At 49.6% G+C, this 24,541-nt stretch overlaps 2 protein-coding genes across 2 annotated transcripts in view; both read right to left on the bottom strand.

Moving 5' to 3' along the window:
- LOC119457436 (uncharacterized) overlaps nt 1–24,541 on the bottom strand; it is a 742,184-nt gene that overhangs the window by 500,198 nt on the left and 217,445 nt on the right. The window lies entirely within an intron of this gene.
- Nucleotides 1–24,541, bottom strand: part of LOC119457437 (uncharacterized) — a 263,718-nt gene that overhangs the window by 93,869 nt on the left and 145,308 nt on the right. Inside the window, exons 5-6 of the mRNA XM_037718989.2 lie at nt 17,192–17,270; nt 637–737 (exon numbers count right to left, since the gene is read on the bottom strand). Of these exons, the coding sequence (XP_037574917.1) occupies nt 637–737; nt 17,192–17,270 (180 nt within the window). The remainder of the gene's footprint in view (nt 1–636; nt 738–17,191; nt 17,271–24,541) is intronic.

Here is a 24,541-nt window from a genome sequence, read left to right as displayed (position 1 = left end):
GATCGGCAGTGCAGCGCTACAGGTGTGTCCCTTCGCACGTGCTGCCCACAGGAAGCGCTTCTCATCAACATCACCGTTTCACACGCGCCTTCTCGTGGTCATCAAGTCTCTCTTCATGTCGGTCTACTTACGCCGCAGCACACCTGCTTACTTAATCAGCTCATGTTTACTACAATTCATATTGCTACCAAAGCCGCTCACCTTACTTCGTATGACATTGCTGTGTTGCTTTCGCATTCATTGCTTCGCCCTTAGGGCGAAACTGTGACATTTTTTTAAATACCATACCACGAGGGATGAAAACAATGGCGGGGAGAATGAAGCGTGCTCAATCAGTTGAAGAAGAAAGGCAGAATTTGTAGTAAAGGGGCCAGGTGGCAGGGGAGAATAAAGAAGTTAGTAATGCGACGTGAAGAGCACTCTGTCTGTTTATTATTAGGCCGGTTAGGCCGGTCCTGGTCATGCACACGCGGACCCCGGCTAAGCTTAGTAATTAAAGCCCACGCGCTCGGTCAGGTATGCCCGGGCCAGGGCTTGGTATCACGGGCCCGGGCCGTAGGATCAGGCCGGTGCAGTGCTCTACTGTATACCAGCGAAAAAAATGGCGATATGGCTCATTAGCAGCAATGGACTCACTGTCTGCGTCCTGGATGGAACCCGTGAAGCCGGTGATGGTCGAGGATGCGGGACAGGGTGGGCTCGGCGGTCCGGCACATTCCGACTGCACGTAATGTTTCCTGCGGAACCGACGCATAAATTAATGCACTGTGACCAATTTGAAATGGTTTCGTTCTGGGTCGACAGAAAAATTGACGGTCACTATAGCATACGCCAAAGAGGGTGAAGGCGAAAGTCTGCGTAATCAAGAGACATTCATATTATGTTACTTGACATTCTCATTGGAATGCGTTGTTACTTCTTATTACTTGATTTTTTTGCTCCCACCAAAGGTCGTGGGTTCGAGTGCCTTCATTGACGCCACCTAAATTGACTGTGCCCCCATTAACTTCGCCCTAATTAACACCAAAGGTCATGGGTTCGACTCCCACCAAAGGTTGTGGGTTCGAGTGCCTGAATAACCTCTATCTTAATTAACTTTGCCTTTTTTGGCATGCTGAGTGACATCGGAGTCAGCTGTGGAAGAAGACGATCACGAACGCGCGAGAGTGGCCCGAGTACGTCTTTGCGCGAGGCGAGCTCACGTGACTTTCTGTACCGCACGCCGCGTTTCCCATTAATCTATCATTTCTTTATCCAATTAGTAAGTACAAGTAACTTACCCTTTGCTGTCCTTGGTGTCCTTGTTTGTTAGCTTCTTATATGATTAATAAAACTGGGGCCCCTCGGTTCCCCTTCTCGTTCACACACACACACACACACACACACACACACACACACACACACACACACACACACACACACACACACACACACACACACACACACACACACACACACACACACGCACGCACGCACGCACGCACGCACGCACGCACACACGCACACACGCACACACGCACACACGCACACACACACACACACAGATATTATATATATATATATATATATATATATATATATATATATATATATTGTTACGGGGATAACGTTTATTTAGGGAGTTGTATTTAGAGAAGCTGTCGAGGAGCACCATGATGCAGGATGATGTCATGAAGGAGAAAGTCGGCGATATCCGTAGCGCTGCTGGTTGGGAGGGCACGGGTAATGGCGTATCGCGTCGCGCAGTCGGTCGCGACGGCGACCCACTTGTTGCCTGATGTCGAGGTTGGAAAGGGGCCAAGAAGGTCGAGCCCAACACGAAAGAACGGTTCGGCGGTAATGTCTATAGGATGAAGCAGACCAGCAGGTAACATAGCTGGCCTCTTGTGGCGCTGGCATTTGTCGCAGCTAGCGACATATCGTTGGACGGAGCGATAGAGACCAGGCCAGAAGAAACGGCGCCTGACGCGATCATAAGTGCGGGTGACACCAAGGTGACCAGCAGTGGGCACATCGTGAAGCTGGCGAAGGACATCTGACTGAAGATGGGCAGGCACGACAAGGAGGCGTTCAAGGCCCTCAGGATGCATATTATGGCGGTATAAGGTGCCGTCCTGAAGGAAGAACAAGTGGAGGGAAGGGTCGGGTGTGGCGGAGTTGAGACGGTCAATGATAGACCGTAAAGCCGAGTCGCGCGTTGTTTGTCCCGTATATTAACGAGGTCCGAGATAGACAAGACGCAGGCGTCGGTGTCTTGCTCGGTGACGTCAGGGGAATCCACGGGATGCCGTGAGAGACAGTCGGCATCTTGATGAAGCTGACCGGACTTGTGCACCACTGAAAACGAGTATTCTTGGAGGCGCAGAGCCCAACGACCAAGGCGGCCTGTAGGGTCTTTGAGCAAAGAAAGCCAACAGAGGGCATGATGATCAGTTACGACGGTAACGGTGCGGCCAAACAGGTAGGGACGAAATTTGGCGACAGCCCAGACAAAAGCAAGACACTCTCTTTCCGTGATGGAGTAATTCTTCTCCGGTGCGGACAGGAGGCGGCTAGCGTACGCGATAACACAGTCGTGGCCGCGCTGACGCTGAGCGAGGACGGCACCGATTCCATGGCCGCTGGCATCTGTGCGAAGTTCCGTCGGTGCAGTCCGATCAAAATGCGCTAAAATAGGGGAATTCGTGAGGGCATCTATAAGCGCCGAAAAGGCAGCAGCTTGGGGTGAGCCCCACGTAAAAGTAACGTCTTTTTTGAGGAGCGCAGTAAGGGGACGCGCAATGCCGGCGAAATTACGAATAAAACGTCGGAAATAGGAGCACAATCCTATAAAACTGCGTACGTATTTGGCCGAACAAGGTACAGGAAAATGCTTGACGGCGCGAACTTTTTCAGGATCGGGCTGGACACCTGTCGCGTTGACGAGATGGCCAAGTACAGTTATTTCACGGCGTCCGAAACGGCATTTTGAGGCGTTGAGTTGGAGACCGGCATTGCGGAATACCTCGAGAATGGAGGAGATGCGCTGAAGATGGTTGTCAAATGTTGGCGAAAAAACAATGACGTCGTCAAGGTAGCACAAACAGGTTGACCATTTCAAGCCACGAAGAAGCGAATCCATCATGCGCTCGAATGTGGCCGGCGCATTGCAAAGGCCAAAAGGCATCACTTTAAAGTGATAGAGGCCATCGGGAGATACGAATGCGGTTTTTTCGCGGTCCAGTGGGTCAACAGCAATCTGCCAATAACCTGAGCGAAGGTCAATAGACGAGAAATATTGGGCGCCGTGAAGACAGTCGAGTGCGTCGTCGATACGGGGCAAGGGATAGACGTCCTTTTTCGTGATCTTGTTGAGGTGTCGATAATCAACACAAAATCGCCAGGTGTTGTCCTTTTTCTTGACCAGCACAACAGGATCGGCCCAAGGACTCGAGGACGGTTCGATGATGTTCTTGGCCAGCATTTTATCGACTTCCTTTTGGATTATGGCGCGTTGCGCAGCGGGAACGCGATAAGGGTGCCGGTGAACCGGTTGAGCATCACCTGTGTGGATGGAGTGCTGAACAACTGTTGTCTGGTCTAAAGGGCGATTTTCGAGATCAAAGATATCGGAATACGACAGCAAGACCCGGCGAAGATCTTCTGCTTGCGTATGCGGGAGGTCGGCTGCTATCATTTTCTCGAAATTGGCACATAGCGACGAGGTGGCTGTGAGAGAGCCGCAAAGAGTTCGAGAGCCGTCGACGGCTAACGCAGAAATCGCGCATTCCTGCAACGACGACACGGTGGCAAGCGCGATACCAGCAGGTAGCACGTGGGTAGAAAGACCAAAGTTCAAAAGCGGCAGGCAGGTTTTGTTGTCGCGTACGGTAACCACAGTGTGCGGGAGAACTACAGAGTGCATCAGGACCACGTCGAGAATCGGGGAAACAACGTAATCACCATCGCACACAGGAGGAGAGCGACGTAATGGGACGTACGTGGAGGCTTGCGGTGGCAGGTGGAGGAACTCGACATAACATAAGCGGCTGGGAGTGTCCGAAAATACGTGGGCGTCAAAAGGGAGTTCCAGTTGAAGGACACCTGTGGAGCAGTCGATAAGGGCTGAGTGCGTCGAGAGAAAGGCTAGACCGAGGATCACGTGGTGGGGACACTGCGCAAGCACGGCAAACAAACCAATTGTCTGATGGCCAGCAATGCACACTCGGGCGGTGCACATACCAAGAACGGCAGACGAGCTGCCATCAGCGACCCGTACTGTGCTCTGAATTGCGGGCGTAATCACTTTGCGGAGCTGAGTACGGAGAGCAGCGCTCATTATTGAAATCTGCGCTCCGGTGTCTATGAGGGCCGTAACGGTGACGTCGTCCACTTGAATGTCCAGAAGGTTTCGGCGCGTAGGTACAGTCAACAGAGGATTTGTATATCGGGTCACTGATGCAGCGTCACCTCCGGGAGCTACACGGCTTAGTTTTCCGGAGCGTAGGTGCCAGGCCGTGCAGGGGACGATGACCGGTATGGTCGCGGCGATCGAGATCGACGGCCTTGTGGGGACGGTGAGCGGCTAAACCTGGAGTGTGGAACGGCGGCGTCGGAAGCATCGGAAGCATGTGGATCAGAGCGAGGGGAAAACCGTCGAATGTTGCCTCCAGGACGACGCCAAGATCCAGTGCTCCAGTTTGAAGGCGACGACCAGCTACTGCGGCAGTGACGGGCAATGTGTGCAACGCGAGAGCAGTTGAAACATATGGATCAGTCGTCTGCCGTCCTCCACTCAGCCGGGTTTCTGCAGCGCGAAGGGTAGACCTGGTTCTGGGTGACATTTGCAGGGGTACGTTCGGGTGTACGGATTGAACAGACGGCCGATGATAATCCCATGTTCGCGAACTCCTGGCGGACGACTGCTTGTATGAGTGACCCGGTGGGCAGGTTGGCTGACTGAACGTCCGCAAGAACGGCCGTAGGAGCTAGAGCTTCGAGTTCGCGGCGGACAATACGCGTTACATCTTCTGACGCTGTAGCCGGTACAGGCGTCGGTGGGTCTTCGCATGATGATGTGGCGGCGGTGTTAGGTAGCCGAAGGAACTGGCGGGTGATGCGGCGACTCTTCGCTTGTTCAAAGCGCTGGCATTCCTTAACTATATGGCGTCGACCGTTGTACAGTCCTTACACACCAGTAGATTAAACGCGTCGTCGGCTATTCCTTTCAAAATATGCGATATCTTGTCATCTTCGGCCATTTGTGCGTCAACTTTTCGACAAAGGCCCAGTACGTCCTGTATGTATGAAATGTACGATTCAGTGGTCGTCTGGATACGGGATCCCAGGTTTACCCCGCACCTCCACCAAAAGATGTTACGGGGATAACGTTTATTTAGGGAGTATTGCTATATCCAAGGTTTGTACAAGCAGCCGCAACCGATCCAAGGCTGTCGCGCGCCTCTGGCCACTTCGTCGCCGTCGTCTTCGTCCGACCGACAGTAGCAGCCCCTTCACTGTCTCTCGTGGCAATATATATATATATATATATATATATATATATATATATATATATATATATAGTGTATAGTACACACGCGCCAAGTACGCCGAAGATTGTCGACAGTTGGCCCGTTCATTGACAACCGAGGACCAAGGTCACCAGAAGCTCAGGCACGACACCGACCAATCTCTCACTACTTTCGAAATAGGCCCTCATGTGATAGGCAAGCGGTAGATTTACTCGGCTCGCTTTAGTCGCGTCTCCTGCGGGGGTTTCGGAATATGGGTACATAGTAGGCGTGCCTAGAGTGACCTAGAATACTAGGGAGTGTCCGAAGCGCCGCGCGAATGCATGCGAGGAGCGAGCACCTTTTCTTGGGAACTCCCGCGCCACGGCGCTGCTGTACCGGACCCGTGGTACAGCAGGCTAGGTGACTATTTGTCGCCGGCCCGTTTCAAAGGGGATGCCAATAAATCATCATCATCAACGTGGACTTTCTCCGCCGCGGAAGCCGCGCCAAGGCGGCGGGCGTCTGCTACAAGCTTGATATTTTAACGCGATATCGTTAAGGGCCCCGTGTCGCAGAAAATCCGGCGTTGGCATGGATGTCGGTGTCCGTGGCGGAGAAAATCAACCGCAACCAACCCGACTGCGCTGGCCCTCCGCGTGTCGCAAGGTGTTAGCGCAAAAGAAAATCATTCCGAACCACCCCGACCGCGCAGGCCCTTTGTCGTGGTACAAGGTGTTGTGAACAAAAATTGAATTTCGCACAGTGAAATCCGTCAGAAAAATGGTAAAGTACAACTTAAGCACAACCTACCGACATGATGGCGTCAGACTTATTTTAATTTACGAGAAAACATAATTCTGTTACGAGGAAACTCAAACACAAACCCCTTTTGCCAGAATTTCTACCGGGTAGGCTACCGCACGCTGGGGTGGGCTACTTGCCAAAATATTATCCAGATGGTGCTCGCATCCTCGGCAGGCCAAATTGAGATTTAGCTTGCCTAATGCGTTTTGGACACGCACGCGCGTCGAGGCAATAGCAAACAATTAATAAAATAATGAAAAAAGGTCCTAGGGCCTTCACATTTTAATATGAAACGACTTATATTGCTCCTAGAAAACCATCTTCCCAGCAATGCCTTTCTGTTTAAAAGTGAAGCCGAATTTAAGGGGATCGATGTAAGCTTGGTCTTTGTAAGCTGGCTTTCCCACGTTATGTGCTGCAGTGAATGAAACCTACTAGCCGGATGCGAACGATGCGATGCGAACAGGTCCCAATAACGCTATCGCGTTCTATTCTTAAAGGCGAAGCTTAAGCGTCCTCCAATTTTTGGTTGCTGTAAGCCAACGTCGCGATAATTTGGGATATAATAAATACCACGTCACCGAAAGGTAATACCGCATTGACTCACCGCACAAAGAACGCGTTTGCCTTCTAGATCGCTTGGTCCGCGCTTACGCGGCTGTTTGAGTAACGCATTTAGTCATGCGTGGAATGAGCCACGTGAACGTGCTGCAGAACAAAATAAGCTGGATATCACGATGATAACCAGGAAAACGTAGCAGATATGGCTATCTCATGCGAACGCCCTTTACACCCTATCGTTTTCTTTCCTTTATTTCATGCATTCGATTTGTTTTACAAGACTGCCTCCCGCGTTCTGCTGTTTCTTTATTAAATCGAAATCCTTAACTGGCTCTTGGGAAGCGGAATGTGTCCGTCGGCGGGGCCGCGGTACCAAAAATAAGTACAAACCGCGTAACTGTCGCGCCTCGTTGACTTGCTATATATACCAAAGTATAGCGTGGAAAGGCAAAAATGTGTGACTAAGATGACTGATGGCTCATGTAATTAGTAACTTGACATACTTGCATTCACGTACGATTAACGATAACAATATGGCGTGCGATGCAAACCCGCGTTCTTCGGCCAGAAATCCCTCTGATGGTGTGGGTGTGACGAAGAAAAAATGACCAACCCCACGGTGTTACACTTCTAACACCGTGACCAGCCCTTCCACTACCGGAAAACGGGGTTAAGCGAAGATTGTCGTGTGTTTCTTCGGTGTTCCTCGGAACGAATTACACTTACGAGAACCACGTTGTGCTCGAACCACAACCGCTCACCCGCACTGCAACTGGCTCCGAAGTTCCGGTTAAGAAACCCGCGTTGAAACTAGAGTGTACTAGACAATGGTCGAGTGGGCCGAACGGCGCTCTGCCGCTGAGGCGCCGCGTGTGGAAAATAGTGCGAGGGCGCTGCGAGCGAACTGGATTGGGGCGGAGACGTGCTCCGCGGCATATTCAACGTACTTTCGCTGCGGGCGCCGAGGCCGATTGCGCATAGTACGCTCTTAAAGCTTTATTTCAACTGCAACTTTATGTTTGCACCATTTTGCCAAACATATATTTCAGGCATAGATGCTAGCGAGCGCGCGTTCGCTACGCGGACGCTAGCGGACGCCCAGTTTTTTTCGCAGAACCTCTGTGCAGTAAATTTTTATTGCGATAGCAATTATATGGACACTTCAACCGGATTTCTGCCGTCGCCGTCGCCGTCGTTGTCGCCGTCGCCGTCGCCGTGAGGTTCCGTATAGATAAAATCTTCGCCGCGCACCGTATGCCCTAGCGGAAGCGTACGGGGGCGCGCGCTATCACGGAGAGCGAACGCACTCATCTCCCACGCGCAAGCAAGGAAGCAGGAAGCCAGCGCCGGAGGGAGCGGGGGGGGGGGGGGGGGGGCGCACTTCTACTCTGCCAACAACCGCGCTCGTCGCTCGTCCGCACCGTCTCTTATCTCCACACGGCTCTGACCTTTATGCGCCATGCATTCGCCGCTCAGTTTCCGTTGAAGCAATCGACCGCACGTACCTTCGCCCGCTGCGGCGTATGCTTGCTGCCAGCGTTTTGACAGTCGTTGTCTGCAGTCATTCCTTGTGATCTATTCGTGTTTGTTTGTGCGCGCTCACACCACGCTTGTTCATTCAGTTAGTACTAGTCGGGCGACATTTTCCAACGCACGCTACACATGCAATGCTGCCCGGATCGGCAGTGCAGCGCTACAGGTGTGTCCCTTCGCACGCGCTGCCCACGGGAAGCGCTTCTCATCAACACCACCGTTTCACACGCGCCTTCTCGTGGTCATCGAGTCTCTCTTCATGTCGGTCTACTTACGCCGCAGCACACCTGCGTACTTAATCAGCTCATGTTTACTACAATTCATATTGCTACCAAAGCCGCTCACCTTACTTCGTATGACATTGCTGTGTTGATATCGCATTCATTGCTTCGCCCTTAGGGCGAAACTGTGACATTTTTAATGGTTTAGTTACTTCGGTGCGCCCATGACTCTTTACGGCCGGTGCCAAATGTAGTTTTAGCCAGGTGAACTGCTGTTTTTACCACTGTCCTCTAAAGGTAACTGGTATCTCCGCACCATGAAGGCAACGTAAGAAAATTTTATTATTGATATCGTGTCATTTTGCACGCGCTTCTTGTTGGTGGATATTGATCAGGGACAATGATCGAAGAAAACAATCTTAGAGTGAAATAAACCAGGTTGATTAACTGCGTGGCGCGAAGAATGACTAATGTATTTCTAGGTAATGAAATCAAAGGGTACATAGACATATATATTTACGATACATATATGTAAGGGAAAAATAGCAGGTATATTCTAAATGCAATAATTGAAAAAGTGAGAACTCCCGACCGGAATAAGCGCACGTGTTTGCAGTAACAAACACACTTATTAGTGAATACTGGAGATAAAACTCTCATTCGCAGAAATAATATTCATAGCAGGCAAAAACACCTTATATATAATGTGTATGTGTGTGCGTGGACCCGCCGGGGTGGCTCAGTCAGCTAAGGCGTTACGCTGCTGAGCACGAAGTCGCGGAATCGAATCCCGGCCTCGGCAGTCGCATTTCGATGGAGGCGAAATGCAAAAACGCCCGTGTGCTTGCGTTGTAGCGCACGTTAAAGGACCCCAGGTGGTCAAAATTACTCCGGAGCCCTCCACTACGGCGTGCCTCATAATCAGAACTGGTTTTGGCACGCAAAACCCCAGAAAGAAGAAAGATGTGCGCGCGCGCGCGCGCGCGCGCGTGTGTGTGTGTGTGTGTGTGTGTGTGTGTGTGTGTGTGTGTGTGTGTGTGTGTGTGTGTGTGTGTGTGTGTGTGTGTGTGTGTGCGTGTGTGCGTGTGCGTGTGTGTGTGCGTGTGTGCGTGTGTGCGTGTGTGTGTGTGTGTGTGTGTGTGTGCGTGTGTGCGTGTGTGTGTGCGTGTGTGTGTGCGTGTGTGCGTGTGTGTGTGCGTGTGTGCGTGTGCGTGTGTGCGTGTGTGCGTGTGTGCGTGTGTGCGTGTGCGTGTGCGTGTGCGTGCGTGTGCGTGCGTGTGCGTGCGTGCGTGCGTGCGTGCGTGCGTGCGTGCAAGTGTTATTGATATACTGTACGACGCTGAATAGTAATTTAATTCCGTTCGAATGTAACGCATAACAGCACTATTGAAATATCAAAGGTGAGTGACTGCATGCAAGTGAGGCCGGACTGTCATTCCGAATGATATTTGCTGCCGGAGAGTCGTGGCTGTTGCGCAGAGGCGCAGTTCCTGAGAGAATTAACGGACGGGTGTTAATAAGTCCTGCTCAACAATTTCCCAGCTCTCATTCAATATAAACGCCCCGTTTTGGGGCAGCCTGTAAATCTGCTAACTTGATTCAGACAAGAATTTTTGACAGTCTCACCATGTTTGCAACCCATTAAAACTGAGTGCCCTATGTGGTACCACACTTATCTTCTTCAACGAACGCAACAGATCTGCACATATCTCTACGTGTATGTGGGACATGCCGTTCCTTCAATTGTTTCATTATGGTCGTTATGATAGTGCACCGGATAACTGAACGCAGCCGTTTATAATATACAAACTGCAGAGCATGAGCGGTCATACATTTGGGAACGGCATTACATTTACGCAAGAAATATAGGATATGTCTTGCTCGGAAATCAGACTCGAGAATAATTGATGTTGTTTACTTCCCCAGAAATAAGCCGAAGAACGCGTCCACCTGCTTGTTCCTTTTTTAATATAAGCAAATTCTTGAGTTTTACGTGGCAAAACCACGATATGATTATGAGGCACCCGGTTTAGTTTTTGCCACCTGGGGTTCTTTAACGCGCACCTAAAGAGAAGTACACGAGCCTTTTTCCATTTCGTTCCACCCGCATTCCGCGACCTGGATTGAACCCCCGAGCTCCAGTTTAGCAGCGCAACGCCATATCCACGATATAGGCACTAATTAGGCTACCGCGCAGCCTTTCTTTCTTTGTTTTTTTTTCTTTTTTTGAAGTATCGACTGGAAAAAAAATTTCACGTATGGCTAACTAAAACTGTTTTCGGCGCTCGAGGTCCGACTGCAATAAATGACCCAGTACCAATTACTCCTCATTCTGTTACGCGAGAAAGGCGGAAACTTGAATGGAATGTTGCACTGCAGTTTACTCTTTTTTTATTTAAATCTATACCAATGCTTCCCGTAAATCTAAGTACAAGGCGCCGGATGGGGCAGATATGCTTTACAATTGTTTGAAGCGGCAAGCAGGAAGGTTACATATGTTGCTTCGTCTGCGTTTCGCAAGACCTACTGATAGAAAACTATATGCGCAACAATACACACGAGAGATACATGCTGCTTGAAGAACGAGACAAATATTTTTTCTCCAAAGGAAACCGTACGAGAACACAGTAGAATGAAAGCCGACACTGCGGCCGCAATGCACGCGCAATCACCGAGCGGCATTAGAAAATAATAAAGAATAAATAAAGAAGAGAAAGGAAAGGAATTTATTCTTAAGGCATAAATACATGTCATATGCAATTATGAACCCAATTTGATCGGTCTGAACGCTAATACCAGCGCGCGAAGTAGTACGAATGAACCTGCCGAGCAGTATCGCCAGCAGTTTCCAACAGCGCGACCTTGATGCGTTCCAATCCACTTCGACCGCAGCGCCGCCGCAGTATTTTTCCACGTTGGGCACCTCACTGCAAAGCATGCGCCACCCCAGCCGCTCGTCCCACTCGACCATATTCTAGTACACTCTAGTTGAAACCTAGCTGTCGCACCGGGGAAGTTGGCGCTAGCGTTGCCAAGGCGTGCACCACCGTTGTCGGGTTTCTGGAGGGCAAGGCGATGCTGACGTTTGGCTTCAACATTGCGCTTCCACAACTCGGGGTCCACGGCTCTTCGCTGACGTTTGCCTGGGCTTCGGAAACCCTAACGCTAGAATCGGCAGGTCGACGACGAGCCCTTTTCCGAGCGAGTTCGCGGCGCCATTGCTGAAACGCAGCCTGCTCCTCGGCGGAACGCATCGCGCACGGCCTTCTTCAGCGGTCGCCGAGAATGATCTGAGGCGAGGGAAGTCCAGCGGAGCACGCGCCAACCCCCTTTCCTTCTCTTTCCCTCCCGGCGATACACCGAACGATCCTGATTGGCAGCGCTCGTCACGTGATCCGGCGCAGCTGGAACAGCTGCTCTACTGTGGGAGCAGACGGATTTTTTTGGCGTGACCACGACAACGCCACCGAAACTTGTGAGCCAATACAAGCTTGGCTTGAAAAGTCGCAGTTTCGCCCGAAAGGCGAAGCATCGATTGTGATGGCAAATTGGTAGACAGCTATACGAAGTAAGGATAGTTCTTTTATCGGCCATATAAACGTGTAAGCATTCGCTTATTAACGTTATAGCGTTAAGGGCTACGTGTCGCAGAAAATCCGGCGTCAGTGTCGGTGTGCGGCGTCCGCAGCCAAGAAAATCATGCCGAACCACCCCTACCACGCAGGCCCTCCATGTGGCGCAGAGGCGCCGATGAATTAATTGAATTTCTCAAAGTAAAATGCATCAGAAAAATAGTAAAGTAAGACTCAACCACACCCTACAGGCATGATAGCGTCGGATTGTAATTTGAATATACGAGAAAACATAATTCTGTTACACGGAAACTCGAACACAAACCCCTTTTGCAGCGTTTCTACCATAGATACTGCGGCGCGCCCTAGTCGGGGGTCCTTGCAAAAACGACATCCAGATGGCGCTCGCCTCCTCGGCAGCGGCGCGTCGAGGCGAAGGTGCAGAAAAAAGAAAACTGCAGTTGCCGGGAAGCCTGACAAACAGTCAGGGATCTTTGAATGCTATCGCGTTCCACTCTTAAAGGCGAAGCCCCTCCTTAGGCGTCCTCCAAATTTGTAACTAAATTAACAAGCATCGTGTCACGCGTGCGCAAGCAAGCATGAACACATTTCACTCGATGACTGCGGAAACTCGCTACCAAAACGCTGGAGTGAGTAAACGCAGCAGCAGCAGCAGCGAGCGAACTGACCTTCGTGCTGCCTCTCGTTTCAACGCGAACCAAGGATCGAAAACACAGCGCACACGAAGCTATCAACACTCGGTCACTGTGCCCCCATCGCAGATCACTTACAAGATAGGGCCCACACGGCCGCGTCATACGCACCTGCCGCCATAGTACGGTTGATAATAGACAGCTTTAGAATAGCGTTTGTCGCCTTGCGGACGTTAAACGTAAGCACATTTGCCAGGCGTTACGGTGCGCGTCGTTTCAAGAGCTTTACTTTAGCTTACGGGAACGCGAACGTAAGCAAGACGTTATAAAACAAGGCGCCGTCTGGTGGCTCGTGACAAACGTATTCAAGCCAAGACAATCCAGTAGCAACCATCTTGTTGCTATGCGGACGCGTCTCGTTAGGGCTACGGGTTCCGAAATCGCCAAGCGATCTCAGAAATTGGACGCGCTATGCACTCACAACTAACGTTCCAGGTGAGCTTGAAGAAAGCGAAAGCTAATTTCAGTAGTTACTCGCGATCAACGCGAGCGAGAGCGTAGCCATCACGAGAATTCACGTTGAAGCGGGAGCCATTGGTGTCGTCATGTTCGACAACACTATTTCTTAGCGTCCTTAAACATTACGTACGTTAAACTCGCCACTAACTTATGTACGTTATCATAGCGCACGTAAACCACAGAAAAAAATAACGTTGGGTTCACGCGCAGTGAGGCCGACGCTATTTCTTTACGTAAGTAATGCGTTTACGTTTGGTTGAAAACGCTATTCTAAAGCTGTCTAATGGTTTGACGCGGATGCATAAGGCGCTAAAGAGCGATAACGGCTTATAATTATCGGAACGTCATCAGTGCACCTGGAGCCGTCACCTGCAGTAGTTTGCTTGCCTCATCAATTCACCTTGAGCCACCGTCCAGAGCAGTTCATGTCGCCGAAGCGCTGTCGTTTATACTGGTCGAATCAAGTTTCAAAGCACTGATAATGACACTGGGCTGCGTGGAAATGAGTAAGTGGCAGAATGCTTACGCATACTTAGACAACTCCCAGATAAGTTTCTGGGTGAATTTTTAGAGCGCAGCTCTTTGGCGCCCGTTCCTGAATTTCGCGTGACCGCAACCGCGCGAAAGAGCACAGCGAAGGATGAAATAGCGAACGCGTAGCGCAGCGGGGGATGAAAGAGCGAACGCGTAGCGCAGCGGGGGATGAAAGACGGCGATAGCGAAGACAGCGCGAGGATGAAAGCAGAGGAGGAGGGTTGCGGTGGAACCATAAGCGGAATGCCGAGGAGGGGGTTATGGCGAAAGCATGAGAACAAAATCGTAGTGCCGCGCATGACGGGCTTTGCGTCGACGACCGCTACGAGATGGCGCGATAGTAGCGCTCCTTCGTCTGTTCACCGATGGCATACGGCGAGTGCGTCCACTGATACCATATATGAAAAACAAAGCGCTGCATGAGCGGAGGCGTTTGCAGCGACGGCTAGGGGTGGCATTCACGAAATCTTATTCATTCCTCATTGGAATGGCCGACAACCGTTTTTGCAATGCCTGTCTTTGCGAGGAGACGCTAGAACATATTCTATGCGACTGTCCTGAATATAATGTTCCGAGACAGTCCCTGGCGTCCGTTCTAGCACACCTGGACAATCGACCACTGTCAATTGAAACCATTCTCGCGTGTCGTCGACAGAAGACATCGCAGCTGAAAGCAACGAAGGGACTGCTTAGGTTTTTAAAGGAAACGGGCTTGGACAAGCGGCTATGACAGTGATGTCACGCATCACGCAAGAGTGACGGACTGTGACTGACGATGTGTGTGCTGTGTACGTTATGTGCTCTCTCTCTCTCTCCTCCCCATCTTTCATTCCCCCTCACCCCGCTCCCATGTGTAGGGTAGCAAACCGGTTGTCCTGAACTGGTTAACCTCCCTGCCTTTCCTTCTCCACTCTTTCCTAATTTTGCTGTGAATAGACGCTTTTGCAAAAAAGAAAAAAAAGCTTCGTTACAGATTTGTTAATTTGATATCTGTATCTTCAACAGGTAAAATACAAATGTGATAGTACCATCATCTTTAAGCCAGCTGCAAGAGCTAAATGAAGGGTATAATATATGAAACACTTAGAGACCTCACGAAGACAAGCCAAGAGAAGCATGAAATAAGATTCCAGTGGATACCTGGACATTGTAACATTCCTGGCAACACAGCAGCCGATGAAGCAGCACGACAAGCACATCTCAAAGATGATGCAATTTCGCTCCCAATATCAAAAAATGAATTACGCTGTATCATAAGGGCAACATCTTTTCAAATGTGTAGAAATACGTGGTTTGACCAGAATTCGAAGAGCTCTGATTTATACCATATTGATCCGCTTATTGAATTCAAATTTCCGTTGTCATTAGACAGAAATATGGAAACCCTTATTCATCGATTACGACTAGGCACTGCCTACAAAAAACATTTCTTACATAGAATTAGCCGTGCGAAAACCCCCGAATGTGATTGTGGATTTGCAGATGAAGATGTATATCACCTCCTTTTAGATTGTCCACATCACGACACACCAAGACGCCGACTTAAATCAACTTTATTGGCATTAGACCGCAGACCTTTCAGTTTAAGGAAACTTTTGGGCCCTTGGTCAACAACGGCCTTGCAAAAGAGCGCTCTAAAAGCGTTAACAACATTTCTCGAAGAGAGCGGCATTGTTGGCCGTTATTAACGCTTATAATGTTTCTTTTATTTCAATGTAGCAGTGTATGTGTTTGTGGATTATGACTGTGTTGTATGTATGATTGATTGTATGTGTTGAGATTATGATTTGTGGATTTGTGATTTATGTTTATATTCTGTGCTGACCATATGTGAAAATGTGACTATATGTGAAAATTCATGTACACGATGTGTGCACCACCCGCTGACTAGAGACTGTATTGTAAGGTGCCATTATTGTTTATATTCTTGAGACTTTCTTCTCCAGTGCAGTGGAGTGATTGAACTTCTACATTGTATGTACCACTTTTTTTTCCTCACCGTGTTGCTGTGCAAACGTTGCTTATATGAGAAGGCTATTTTAAACCCTGTAGGTTGTAGGTTAGACGTATTCAAGAGTTAAGGAGTAGCCGGCGCCTTACTTGTGCGTCAACATCTCCTCATATCATATCAAAAAAAAAAAAAAATGGGTCCGGCTAGAACCTTTAAAATATATTGTATTACATGCTGTACTACAGTAGTTCTTGTGAGCACAAAATCAATATAGCCGCGGGTTTGATACCAGCCGCAGCAGCCGCTTTCCAATGAAGGCGAAATGTGAAAAGGAGTTGCCTTGTCGTATGTGTTCTTTGACCGCGTCGATTTCATGAAGCTGCATTGACTGTGATGTGTTAAGCTAATTGAAAAAAAAAAAGAACACAGCGTAGCAGTTCTGCTAACAGCTTTACAATATCGTAAACAGAAGCTGCCGTGAGAGTGTGCTTTTGCGCTAAAATGGATATGTTCTAAGAAGATTAACTACAAGGTGCTGGGTGAACTGACCCAGGCAGATGCACCTTCGTCCCCCGTCGTTTCATGGGCAAGTGCCATATACCCTTGGAATTTTCATTTTTCGGCCGTTTACTTACTGGTTAGGTGCTTGTAGATATTTCACAGAAACAGGCATCCGGGTCCATATTTCTCAAAATATTGTTAGCTAGAACAATTCTTAAACGCCCTGTACGTGCTTTTATTCTGGTTCTACGTGCTTTTAATCTGCATCAGAGAGCATGGAAGAGTGGAATATGAATGCATCTTCAGCATTAAATCAACAAAAATGTGGTAGCGCTATAAATGTTTTAACTCTTTCGGTGGCTCACTTTGAAGAAATCTCAAGGCATTCTTAACAAAAGCACAATGTGCTTTCAATGCTGTGTGAATGGTGACTCATCAATATTCGCTATAGCACAATGGACTTTCAATAAAGTTTCGCTGGCAAAGAGTTCTCAACAAGACTTCAAGAGTTCTCATCACTTGCATAAATAATATTTCAACGAACACACAGTGGTCTTTTCAATGCGCAGTAAATATTTAACAATTTATAGCCCAATTAGCTTTCAATAAAGTTTCAGTGGCCAATATTCAAGAGGTCTTAACACTTGCATCAATGATATATCAACAAATGCACAATGTGTTGTCAATACATGATTCAACATTAACCAAGGACATTTTAACATTTTCTAAATACTTTTTTGTGCGGGAGACCACCCAAGTGGCGCGATTGCTCTGAAGGCCCGTATACCAATTAAAAGAAGATAACAGACCAAGAAGCAGTACAGCTCGCATTGGTCAAAAGCACACTTACCCGATATACAGCAATACAACAATTAGTAGGAGTAGCGTGAAGCTCAGGATGAATATGATAAGGCTCTTGTCCGATTTTTCTGTTGGGAAAAAAGAGAACCAAATATATAGAAAAACAGTTAGCAAGTTATGATACTTACGCCGAACAACAGCAACCATGATCAGACAGTACGATCAGATCACCACGAATGTTTACTATGTTTACAGACTTTTGGGCTAATTGGTTTGATACAGTTAATTATTGGGACCATAGCGCTTAGTTGACGCGGACAAGAAAGAACCCTTGTCGTTATTTCTTGTCCGCGTCACCTAAGCACTATGGTCCCAATGACTGTTTACTATAATGTTGTTCACTAAGACCTGAAAGCTAACAAAAAACTTACCCATGGTTAACAAAGATTGGGGAAAACATGAGAGGTACTGAACGCTCCTTTTCAACGTCTTAGCCACGAGGAGCCTCGTTACCCATCAGCGATTCGGTCACCCTTACCAATTCGACGCTAAGTGGGGTCAGATAGCGGCGAGCTCCCCACATATATACACTTACTGTACGGGCCGCGACACTCTCCTTAGCAACGAACTGAAATGCAACCAATGCCTCACGTGACTCAAGAGTCACGTTTATTTCTCGGTAACGCATCGCGTGACACACTGACCAGTCACCAAGTTCCGCTTAACACTGTCTGAATGCATCAATGCTAATGCATCGTTTCACTGAAGAGCGGTGCTTTCTCAGTACCGCGTCTCCTGGCACAGTGATCTGGATATAAACTTTGCCTATAGCAACGTCTAGCGCGCACCCAAAGCCTCGCGTGATCCAGGAGTCATGCCTGTTTTCGCAAGAACAACCCAGCTGACTGATTTCGGTGGATGTTGACAACGCGACGGGGCTGTTTGACACAGACAGAGCTGAGAGAAGAGACTGATGATGTATAGAGTCAGGAAGGAGCGAAACGAAGAGGGCTAGACGCGACGCAGAAGCGCAGGTACACCTCACGTGTGGGCAAGAGCGTACCATTTTTCCCAGTAACTCGTCGCCCGCCTTCGATCTCAACTGAAATTGCCAGTAGACGCACGCCGACGTGGTGCGGGTTGCACGAATTCCAGGACGAAATGATCGTTCGAAACGTGATGGTGCATAGAGAAAACGGTAAAAGGTAGGGAAATGGAAGACGCTGGAAAAACGACGCGTAGATTTGCAAGTGTAATGAGTAAAGAAAGCGGCGTGGAAGGTAAGTAAAGGGGAGAGCTACTTGCACGGTAGAGAAAGGGAAGGCGTAGCGACTACAGCTTGAAGGATAGGGAAATGTGAGGCTTATGGAAAACAAACGCGAATATAAGGAAGGATAACTCATGGGTGAAAACGACGTAGAGGGTAAAAATTGTAAAGGAGTGGTGAGAACAACGGGGGGCAATTAGCAAAGGGTAACGCGCAGGAAAAAATACGCAGTAGGTAAGGAAAGCTGGGGAGTGGGGAAAAGAACGTGCAGGACGTACGCCCCAAGGAAAAAGATTGCGGATAGTAAAGAAAGATAGCGTACAGGGAAAACGACCTAGAGGGTGGAGTTTAACCCGTGGTGGGAGCAATGTGGATGTTACGAAAAGGTAACGTGCGTGGAGAACGATGCACAGGGCAGTAAAGGCTTAAGCATGGTGGAAGAAAAACAAAGGCGGATGGTAGGGAAAAAGGGAAGAGTGAGGTGTGGTGAAAGCAACGCAGCGCGTGCAACGCCGTATTTAACGGCGATTGCTACCTGTACCTTCTGTACCACCTGTCATTTTATTGTGATAGCAATTATACGGACGCTCCAAGCGCATTTCTGCCGTCACCAACGGCGTCACCGTGATGTTCCGTGTAAAGTCCAAGCACGATAACATCGTCGCCACGTACCGTACGCTGTATGTGCGAGCAAAAGCTTGCGAGGGTCAGCCGACGATCGCGGCTGAATCTCGCGTGCGCAAGGGAGGAAAGCGGGGAAGAAGCGCGCCGGCTTTCGTCGCACGCGAGGCACCGGGGGGAGGGGTTTTCTACTCCGGCAGCTGCTGCATACGGCGCGGCCGTGCGGGCGCCTTATATTGATTTGCGATGCGGGCAAAGAGCACCCGAGTGTTGGTAGCTTTGTATGCGCCGTGCTTTCGATGCTTATAGTTCGCGTTGAAGCGAGGGGCAGCGCGAATGTCAATTCGCTCGCTGCTGCAGCGGCGCTTCCTCACTCTAGCGTTCTGAGAGCGAGTTTCCGTAGTCATCAAGTGAGATGTGTTCATGTTTACCTGTGCGCGCGTGACACTGTGCTCGTTAATTTAGTAAGTGAATGTTTACAAGCATATACGGCCGATAAAACTACTATATTTACTTCGTATAGATGCTAATTTGCTATCGCAAAGAATGCTTCGCCTTTGGGGCGAAACTGCGACTTTTTTTTATTCCTCAACCGGTGCGCGTTGGCAACGAAGTGATGCTGTCGTCGGCGATGGCACACGATACGGGGAAGGCAAGCTGCTCTAAAAGGGGAAAACGGCGGGCACCAAGCTTTGAGAGACGTGCTTTAAACTAGTTAGCCAGTACCTAGCGAAAAGCTGGCGAGAGTAAAACGCTTTCAAAGCGAGAGAGAGAGGTGTGCGCGCCCGTCGAAGCTACACCGAGCAGAAGCGGCAGGGTCAGGAAGGGCGCCGCAGTGTTCGCCCCTGGAAATCAATAGGCCTGCTTTACCAGGAAGCACTTCGGTCGACGGTGAAGGTTTCAGGGAACGCCGTGCAAAATCGACGACTGAGCCGCAGGAAGCCATGGCTGAGAGAATAGAACGGCACAAAAAATAAAAATAAGAAAAAGAACTAAGAAGTGGTGGAAACGAGAGTAAGCGACGTTTGAGGTACGGAATGTTGAAGGGAAATAAAAGATAAAAAGCGAGCGGGAAAAGGGAAAAATAAGAACAAAATAAGACACGTTCACGGGGAGATAACCTATGGCGTTGGCTGCAAAAGAAAATGCGCTTTCGCGAGAAATATCGAGGGACAAATCAGGGGTGAGCGAAGTCTCGTGTTCTCCCCGAACGAGCAAGAGATAAAGAAAGCGAAACAAAGGAAAGCAGGGAGATGGCAGGAAAAGGACGGAACAGTGACTTGAGAAAAAAAAAAAAGAACAACCAGAGAAGTACGCGTACAATGGGGATTTGAAGCGGAGCCAATAACAAGAGCAACAACGCCAGAAAACGTAACGAAGTAACTCGAAAAAATATAACCCAAACACAATAATTCAGATAAAGTGCGATTGGCAGAATGAAGGTGCGTATGTGTGTGTGCATAGTGCGAGATCAAACAGTGAATAAATGAATAATACAGGAAGGGTAAAAGGCAACACGGACGAAAGGCCGACTTGCAGGGGCGAAGAGGAGACGGTGCTGTAGGACGAGAGAGATATGCGGCTCTGCAGTCTGCCCAAAAACACGTTTTGGACCCGCGCGGAACTCGCTTTACATGAGTGCGAAAGCGTGAGCTTTTCAGGAGGATGTACATTTCTAGCCGCTACCGCCGCTGCTGCTGCCGGCTTCCTTGTGAAGGGCGTGGCTGGCTGACGAGCATCCAGGCCGGCTTGTTTTGATGGCCCCGTTCCAGAGACTGCAACTCGCTTGCGTATCTCATGTAACATTTTTTTTTATTTTTGTTTTTTTTATTATTATTTTTTTGATCTGAGAAGCCGTTTGCCGCTGTGCACTTCCTTGTGGTAAGAAAGCTTTGACAGAGAAAGGTTGGTGTGTGTGTGTGTGCGTGTGTGTGTGTGTGCGTGTGTGCGTGTGTGCGTGTGTGCGTGTGTGCGTGTGTGCGTGTGTGCGTGCGTGCGTGCGTGCGTGCGTGCGTGCGTGCGTGCGTGCGTGCGTGCGTGCGTGCGTGCGTGCGTGCGTGCGTGCGTGCGTGCGTGCGTGCGTGCGTGCGTGCGTGCGTGCGTGCGTGCGTGCGTGCGTGCGTGCGTGCGTGCGTGCGTGCGTGCGTGCGTGCGTGTGTGTGTGCGTGTGTGTGTGTGTGTGTGTGTGTGTGTGTGTGTGTGTGTGTGTGTGTGTGTGTGTGTGTGTGTGTGTGTGTGTGTGTGTGTGTGTGTGTGTGTGTGTGTGTGTGTGTGTGTGTGTGTGTGTGTGTGTGTGTGTGTGTGTGTGTGTGTGTGTGTGAACGAACGGGAGAAGGGAGCCTTTATAAAGTCGAACAGTTGCTTTTACACTGTGCTGTAGTACTTTGCAGTATTTTTCTTTTAGTTTTTTATCAGCTTATATTTTACTACCTTATGTTTTACACGCGTACGCACATTTTCTTTCATCTGCCTTTGCCGTTGAATTATTGCTTCCCTATTGTTTGCTCTTTTATTGCTTTCCTGTTTTTCTTCTGCATCGATAGTTGATACATGGAATTTTTTTATTCATTAGCGGCGTTGCTATCGTCGTAGGCCATTGAAGTAGCTATTCGATGACGACCATTATCAACGTGTCGTCAAACAAGAAATAAAATGAACTTTTACGAAATATCAAAGAAAAGAAGGCACCTCATATGGCGCCTTTGGCCTAGCACATGTTGCCTTTGGATATTAGTGCTCCAACAGGCAGTGCCATCCCGACACTGTCGGTATTTTCTTTTATTGCGACAGCAATTATATGGACACTCCAGGTGAATTTCTGCCGTCGCCGTGAGGTTTACGCGTATAAAGTCCATGGGCGATAAAATCATCGCCGCGCGCCGTATGCTCTATGTACGAGCGAAAGCGTGCGAGGGTGAGCCGGCGATCGCGGCTCAGTCTCCCGCACGCAAGCGAACGAAGCGGGAAGGAAGCGCAACGTCTTCTTGTAGCATGCAATGCTCCGGAGGGAGGGTAGGGAGGGGTGGGGCGCGTTTTACTTCGCGTCGCTTGAGCGACCGCGCGCGCCCGACGGGCTGAAGGCTCTGGGGGGACGGTAGGGAACGGGGAGGCATGCGTCCTACGCCGCGCGCTCCCGCCCAGGCGGCTGTATCTTGAAAGCCATTAGCGGCGGGGGCAGAGACCTTCCTCCGTGCGCTTTGCTTTCGCGCCTTAGCTCGCGTTGGTGCGAGCGGCGGGACCAAGGTCAATTCGCTCGCTGCTGCAGCCGCGCTTACTCACTACAGCCTTTTGAGAGCGAGCTTCCGCGGTCATTGAGTGAGATGCGTTTATGTTTGCTTGCTTGCGAGTGACACCATGCTTGTTAATTTAGTTAGTATGCCTACGTTTACAAGTTTATACGGCCGACAAAACTATATCTTTACTTCGTATAGCTGTCCATTAGTTTGCTATCGCAATCGATGCTCCGCCTTTCGGGCGAAACTGCGACTTTTTTCATTCATAGTATGTTCATACGCGTACATTGTTTACATTTTTTCTGGTGAGTGTTTTTAATCGGCAAACCGGGGATCAGACATTCCTTGTATGCAGACGACAACACGATATGGACGGTCGCAGGGTTCATAGGGGAGCAACAAGAGGCATTATAGGAGGCAAGATACGCAGAGACATGCATACTGCAATGCTTGCCGGTGAAGTCGGAGCTCCTCATAATCGAGAAGGGCTCACGAGGACGATCAACAGCCCCGGCACCAACCATTCACCTGCGAACAGGTTCTAGAGAAATTACCAAGGTGAACAGACATCCTCGGCTTACACCTACAAAAAGACTGGGGCGGAGGATACGCCATACAGAAGCTGCAACACACGACCACGCAGATCTTGCGCATGATACAACGAATTACCAGCAGGAAGAGGGGACTCAAGGAACAGGACCTGATCCGACTAGTGCAGGCTCCGATTGTGAGCCGCATTGCGTACTCGGCACCATATTTAAATTTCAGTAACGCGGAAGTGGAGGTACTCGACCGGTTGGTACGCAAGGCGTATAAGCAAGCGCTTGGACTCCCACCCGGAACGGTTAATTTTCGCCTCGAGGAGACAAGGGTGTACAACAGCGCATGGGAAATCATAGAGGCCCACCTGGTAAGCCAAAAGGAAAGGCTACTACGCACAATAGCGGGACGCTGCGTCTTGAAACGTCTTGGATATTCCGTACCTAATACCAGCGCACTGACAAAAATCCCAACACGCAAGAAACTATGCACGTCTCACCAATCCCCATGCAGGAACATGCACCCAAACTTCCACATCGGACGTCGACAAGACCGAGCGCAGGCGCTCGCGAGAAAGTATGAAAACCACCCCAATGTTACGTACCAATGTCTTGTACGTAGACGCGACCAGCACCGCAAGAAGCACCGCATTCGTCACCAGCGTATTCGACAATCACGGGACCGAAATAAATGCGTCGTCGATTTCCGGAGCGAGCGCTACGGAGGCAAAGGAACTAGCGATAGCGTGAGCCATCACGACGAGACACACTGGGATTGCGTCATAGTTTTGACGGACTCTCAGACGGCATGCAGAAATTTCCGGGGCAGCACATCGCATTCTGAATGGAGCGCACCAGCTCCCACCATACATACAAATCGTGTGGACTCCAGGGCATGAGTCCTTACGCGGCAATCAGCAGGCACACGCCTACGGCCTAGCGCATGCACACCGGGAGCCGCGAGATGGCTGCGCCAAGCAGTTCCATCTCGAGTCAATACCAATAACCTACACGCACATCCTACAACACTATCGCCTTTCACGAAGAACACTACCGCCGCCGCACAATGCTCTGACGCGAGAGGAAGCTGTAATATGGCGAAAACTCCAAACAAACACATGTCCACATTTGAGTATTTACCACGCCATACACCCTGCGCTGTATTCCTATAAATGCCCACACTGCTATCAATGCGCAACGCTTCACCACATGGTATGGGCTTGCGCAAACACACCATAGCTCACACCCATAACACACCCCACCACACGGCAATGGGAGGCAGCGCTGTCCAGCTCCGACTCGATGGACCAGCTCAACCTGGTCAACCGAGCGAGAAGGGCAGCTAAGGCCGCTGGACTCCTGGACTGAGGGGACCACCCACTGCACAGCGGAGGAGCTACCGTCGCTCGCGTGCTCTTTTGCATAAAGTTTATTCTCTCTCTCTCTCACTGTTATAAAGTTGACGCTCAGCGCAAGACGTGCCTACATGTATCGCAACTTTCTCGGATGTCACCGGTGCAGATCAGTGGTTGTCACCAATTCTCTAGCGAAATAATCTTGTCTAATTAGATTGTGCGCAGAATGCGACGCGAATGAAATTAAATATCAAATTCTGGCGTTTTACGTGCCAAAACCACGATCTGACGACACACGCCGTAGTGGGGGGCTCCAGATTAATTTTGATTACAAACAATCGTTCGGAGATGAAAGAACAAAATACCCTCCGACTAGTAAATAAA

Source organism: Dermacentor silvarum, chromosome 7 (genome assembly GCF_013339745.2).
Source record: "Dermacentor silvarum isolate Dsil-2018 chromosome 7, BIME_Dsil_1.4, whole genome shotgun sequence".
In the NCBI taxonomy this organism is placed as follows: domain Eukaryota; kingdom Metazoa; phylum Arthropoda; class Arachnida; order Ixodida; family Ixodidae; genus Dermacentor; species Dermacentor silvarum.
Note: the sequence above shows the minus strand (reverse complement) of the source record. Positions and strands in the feature narration are given on the sequence as shown.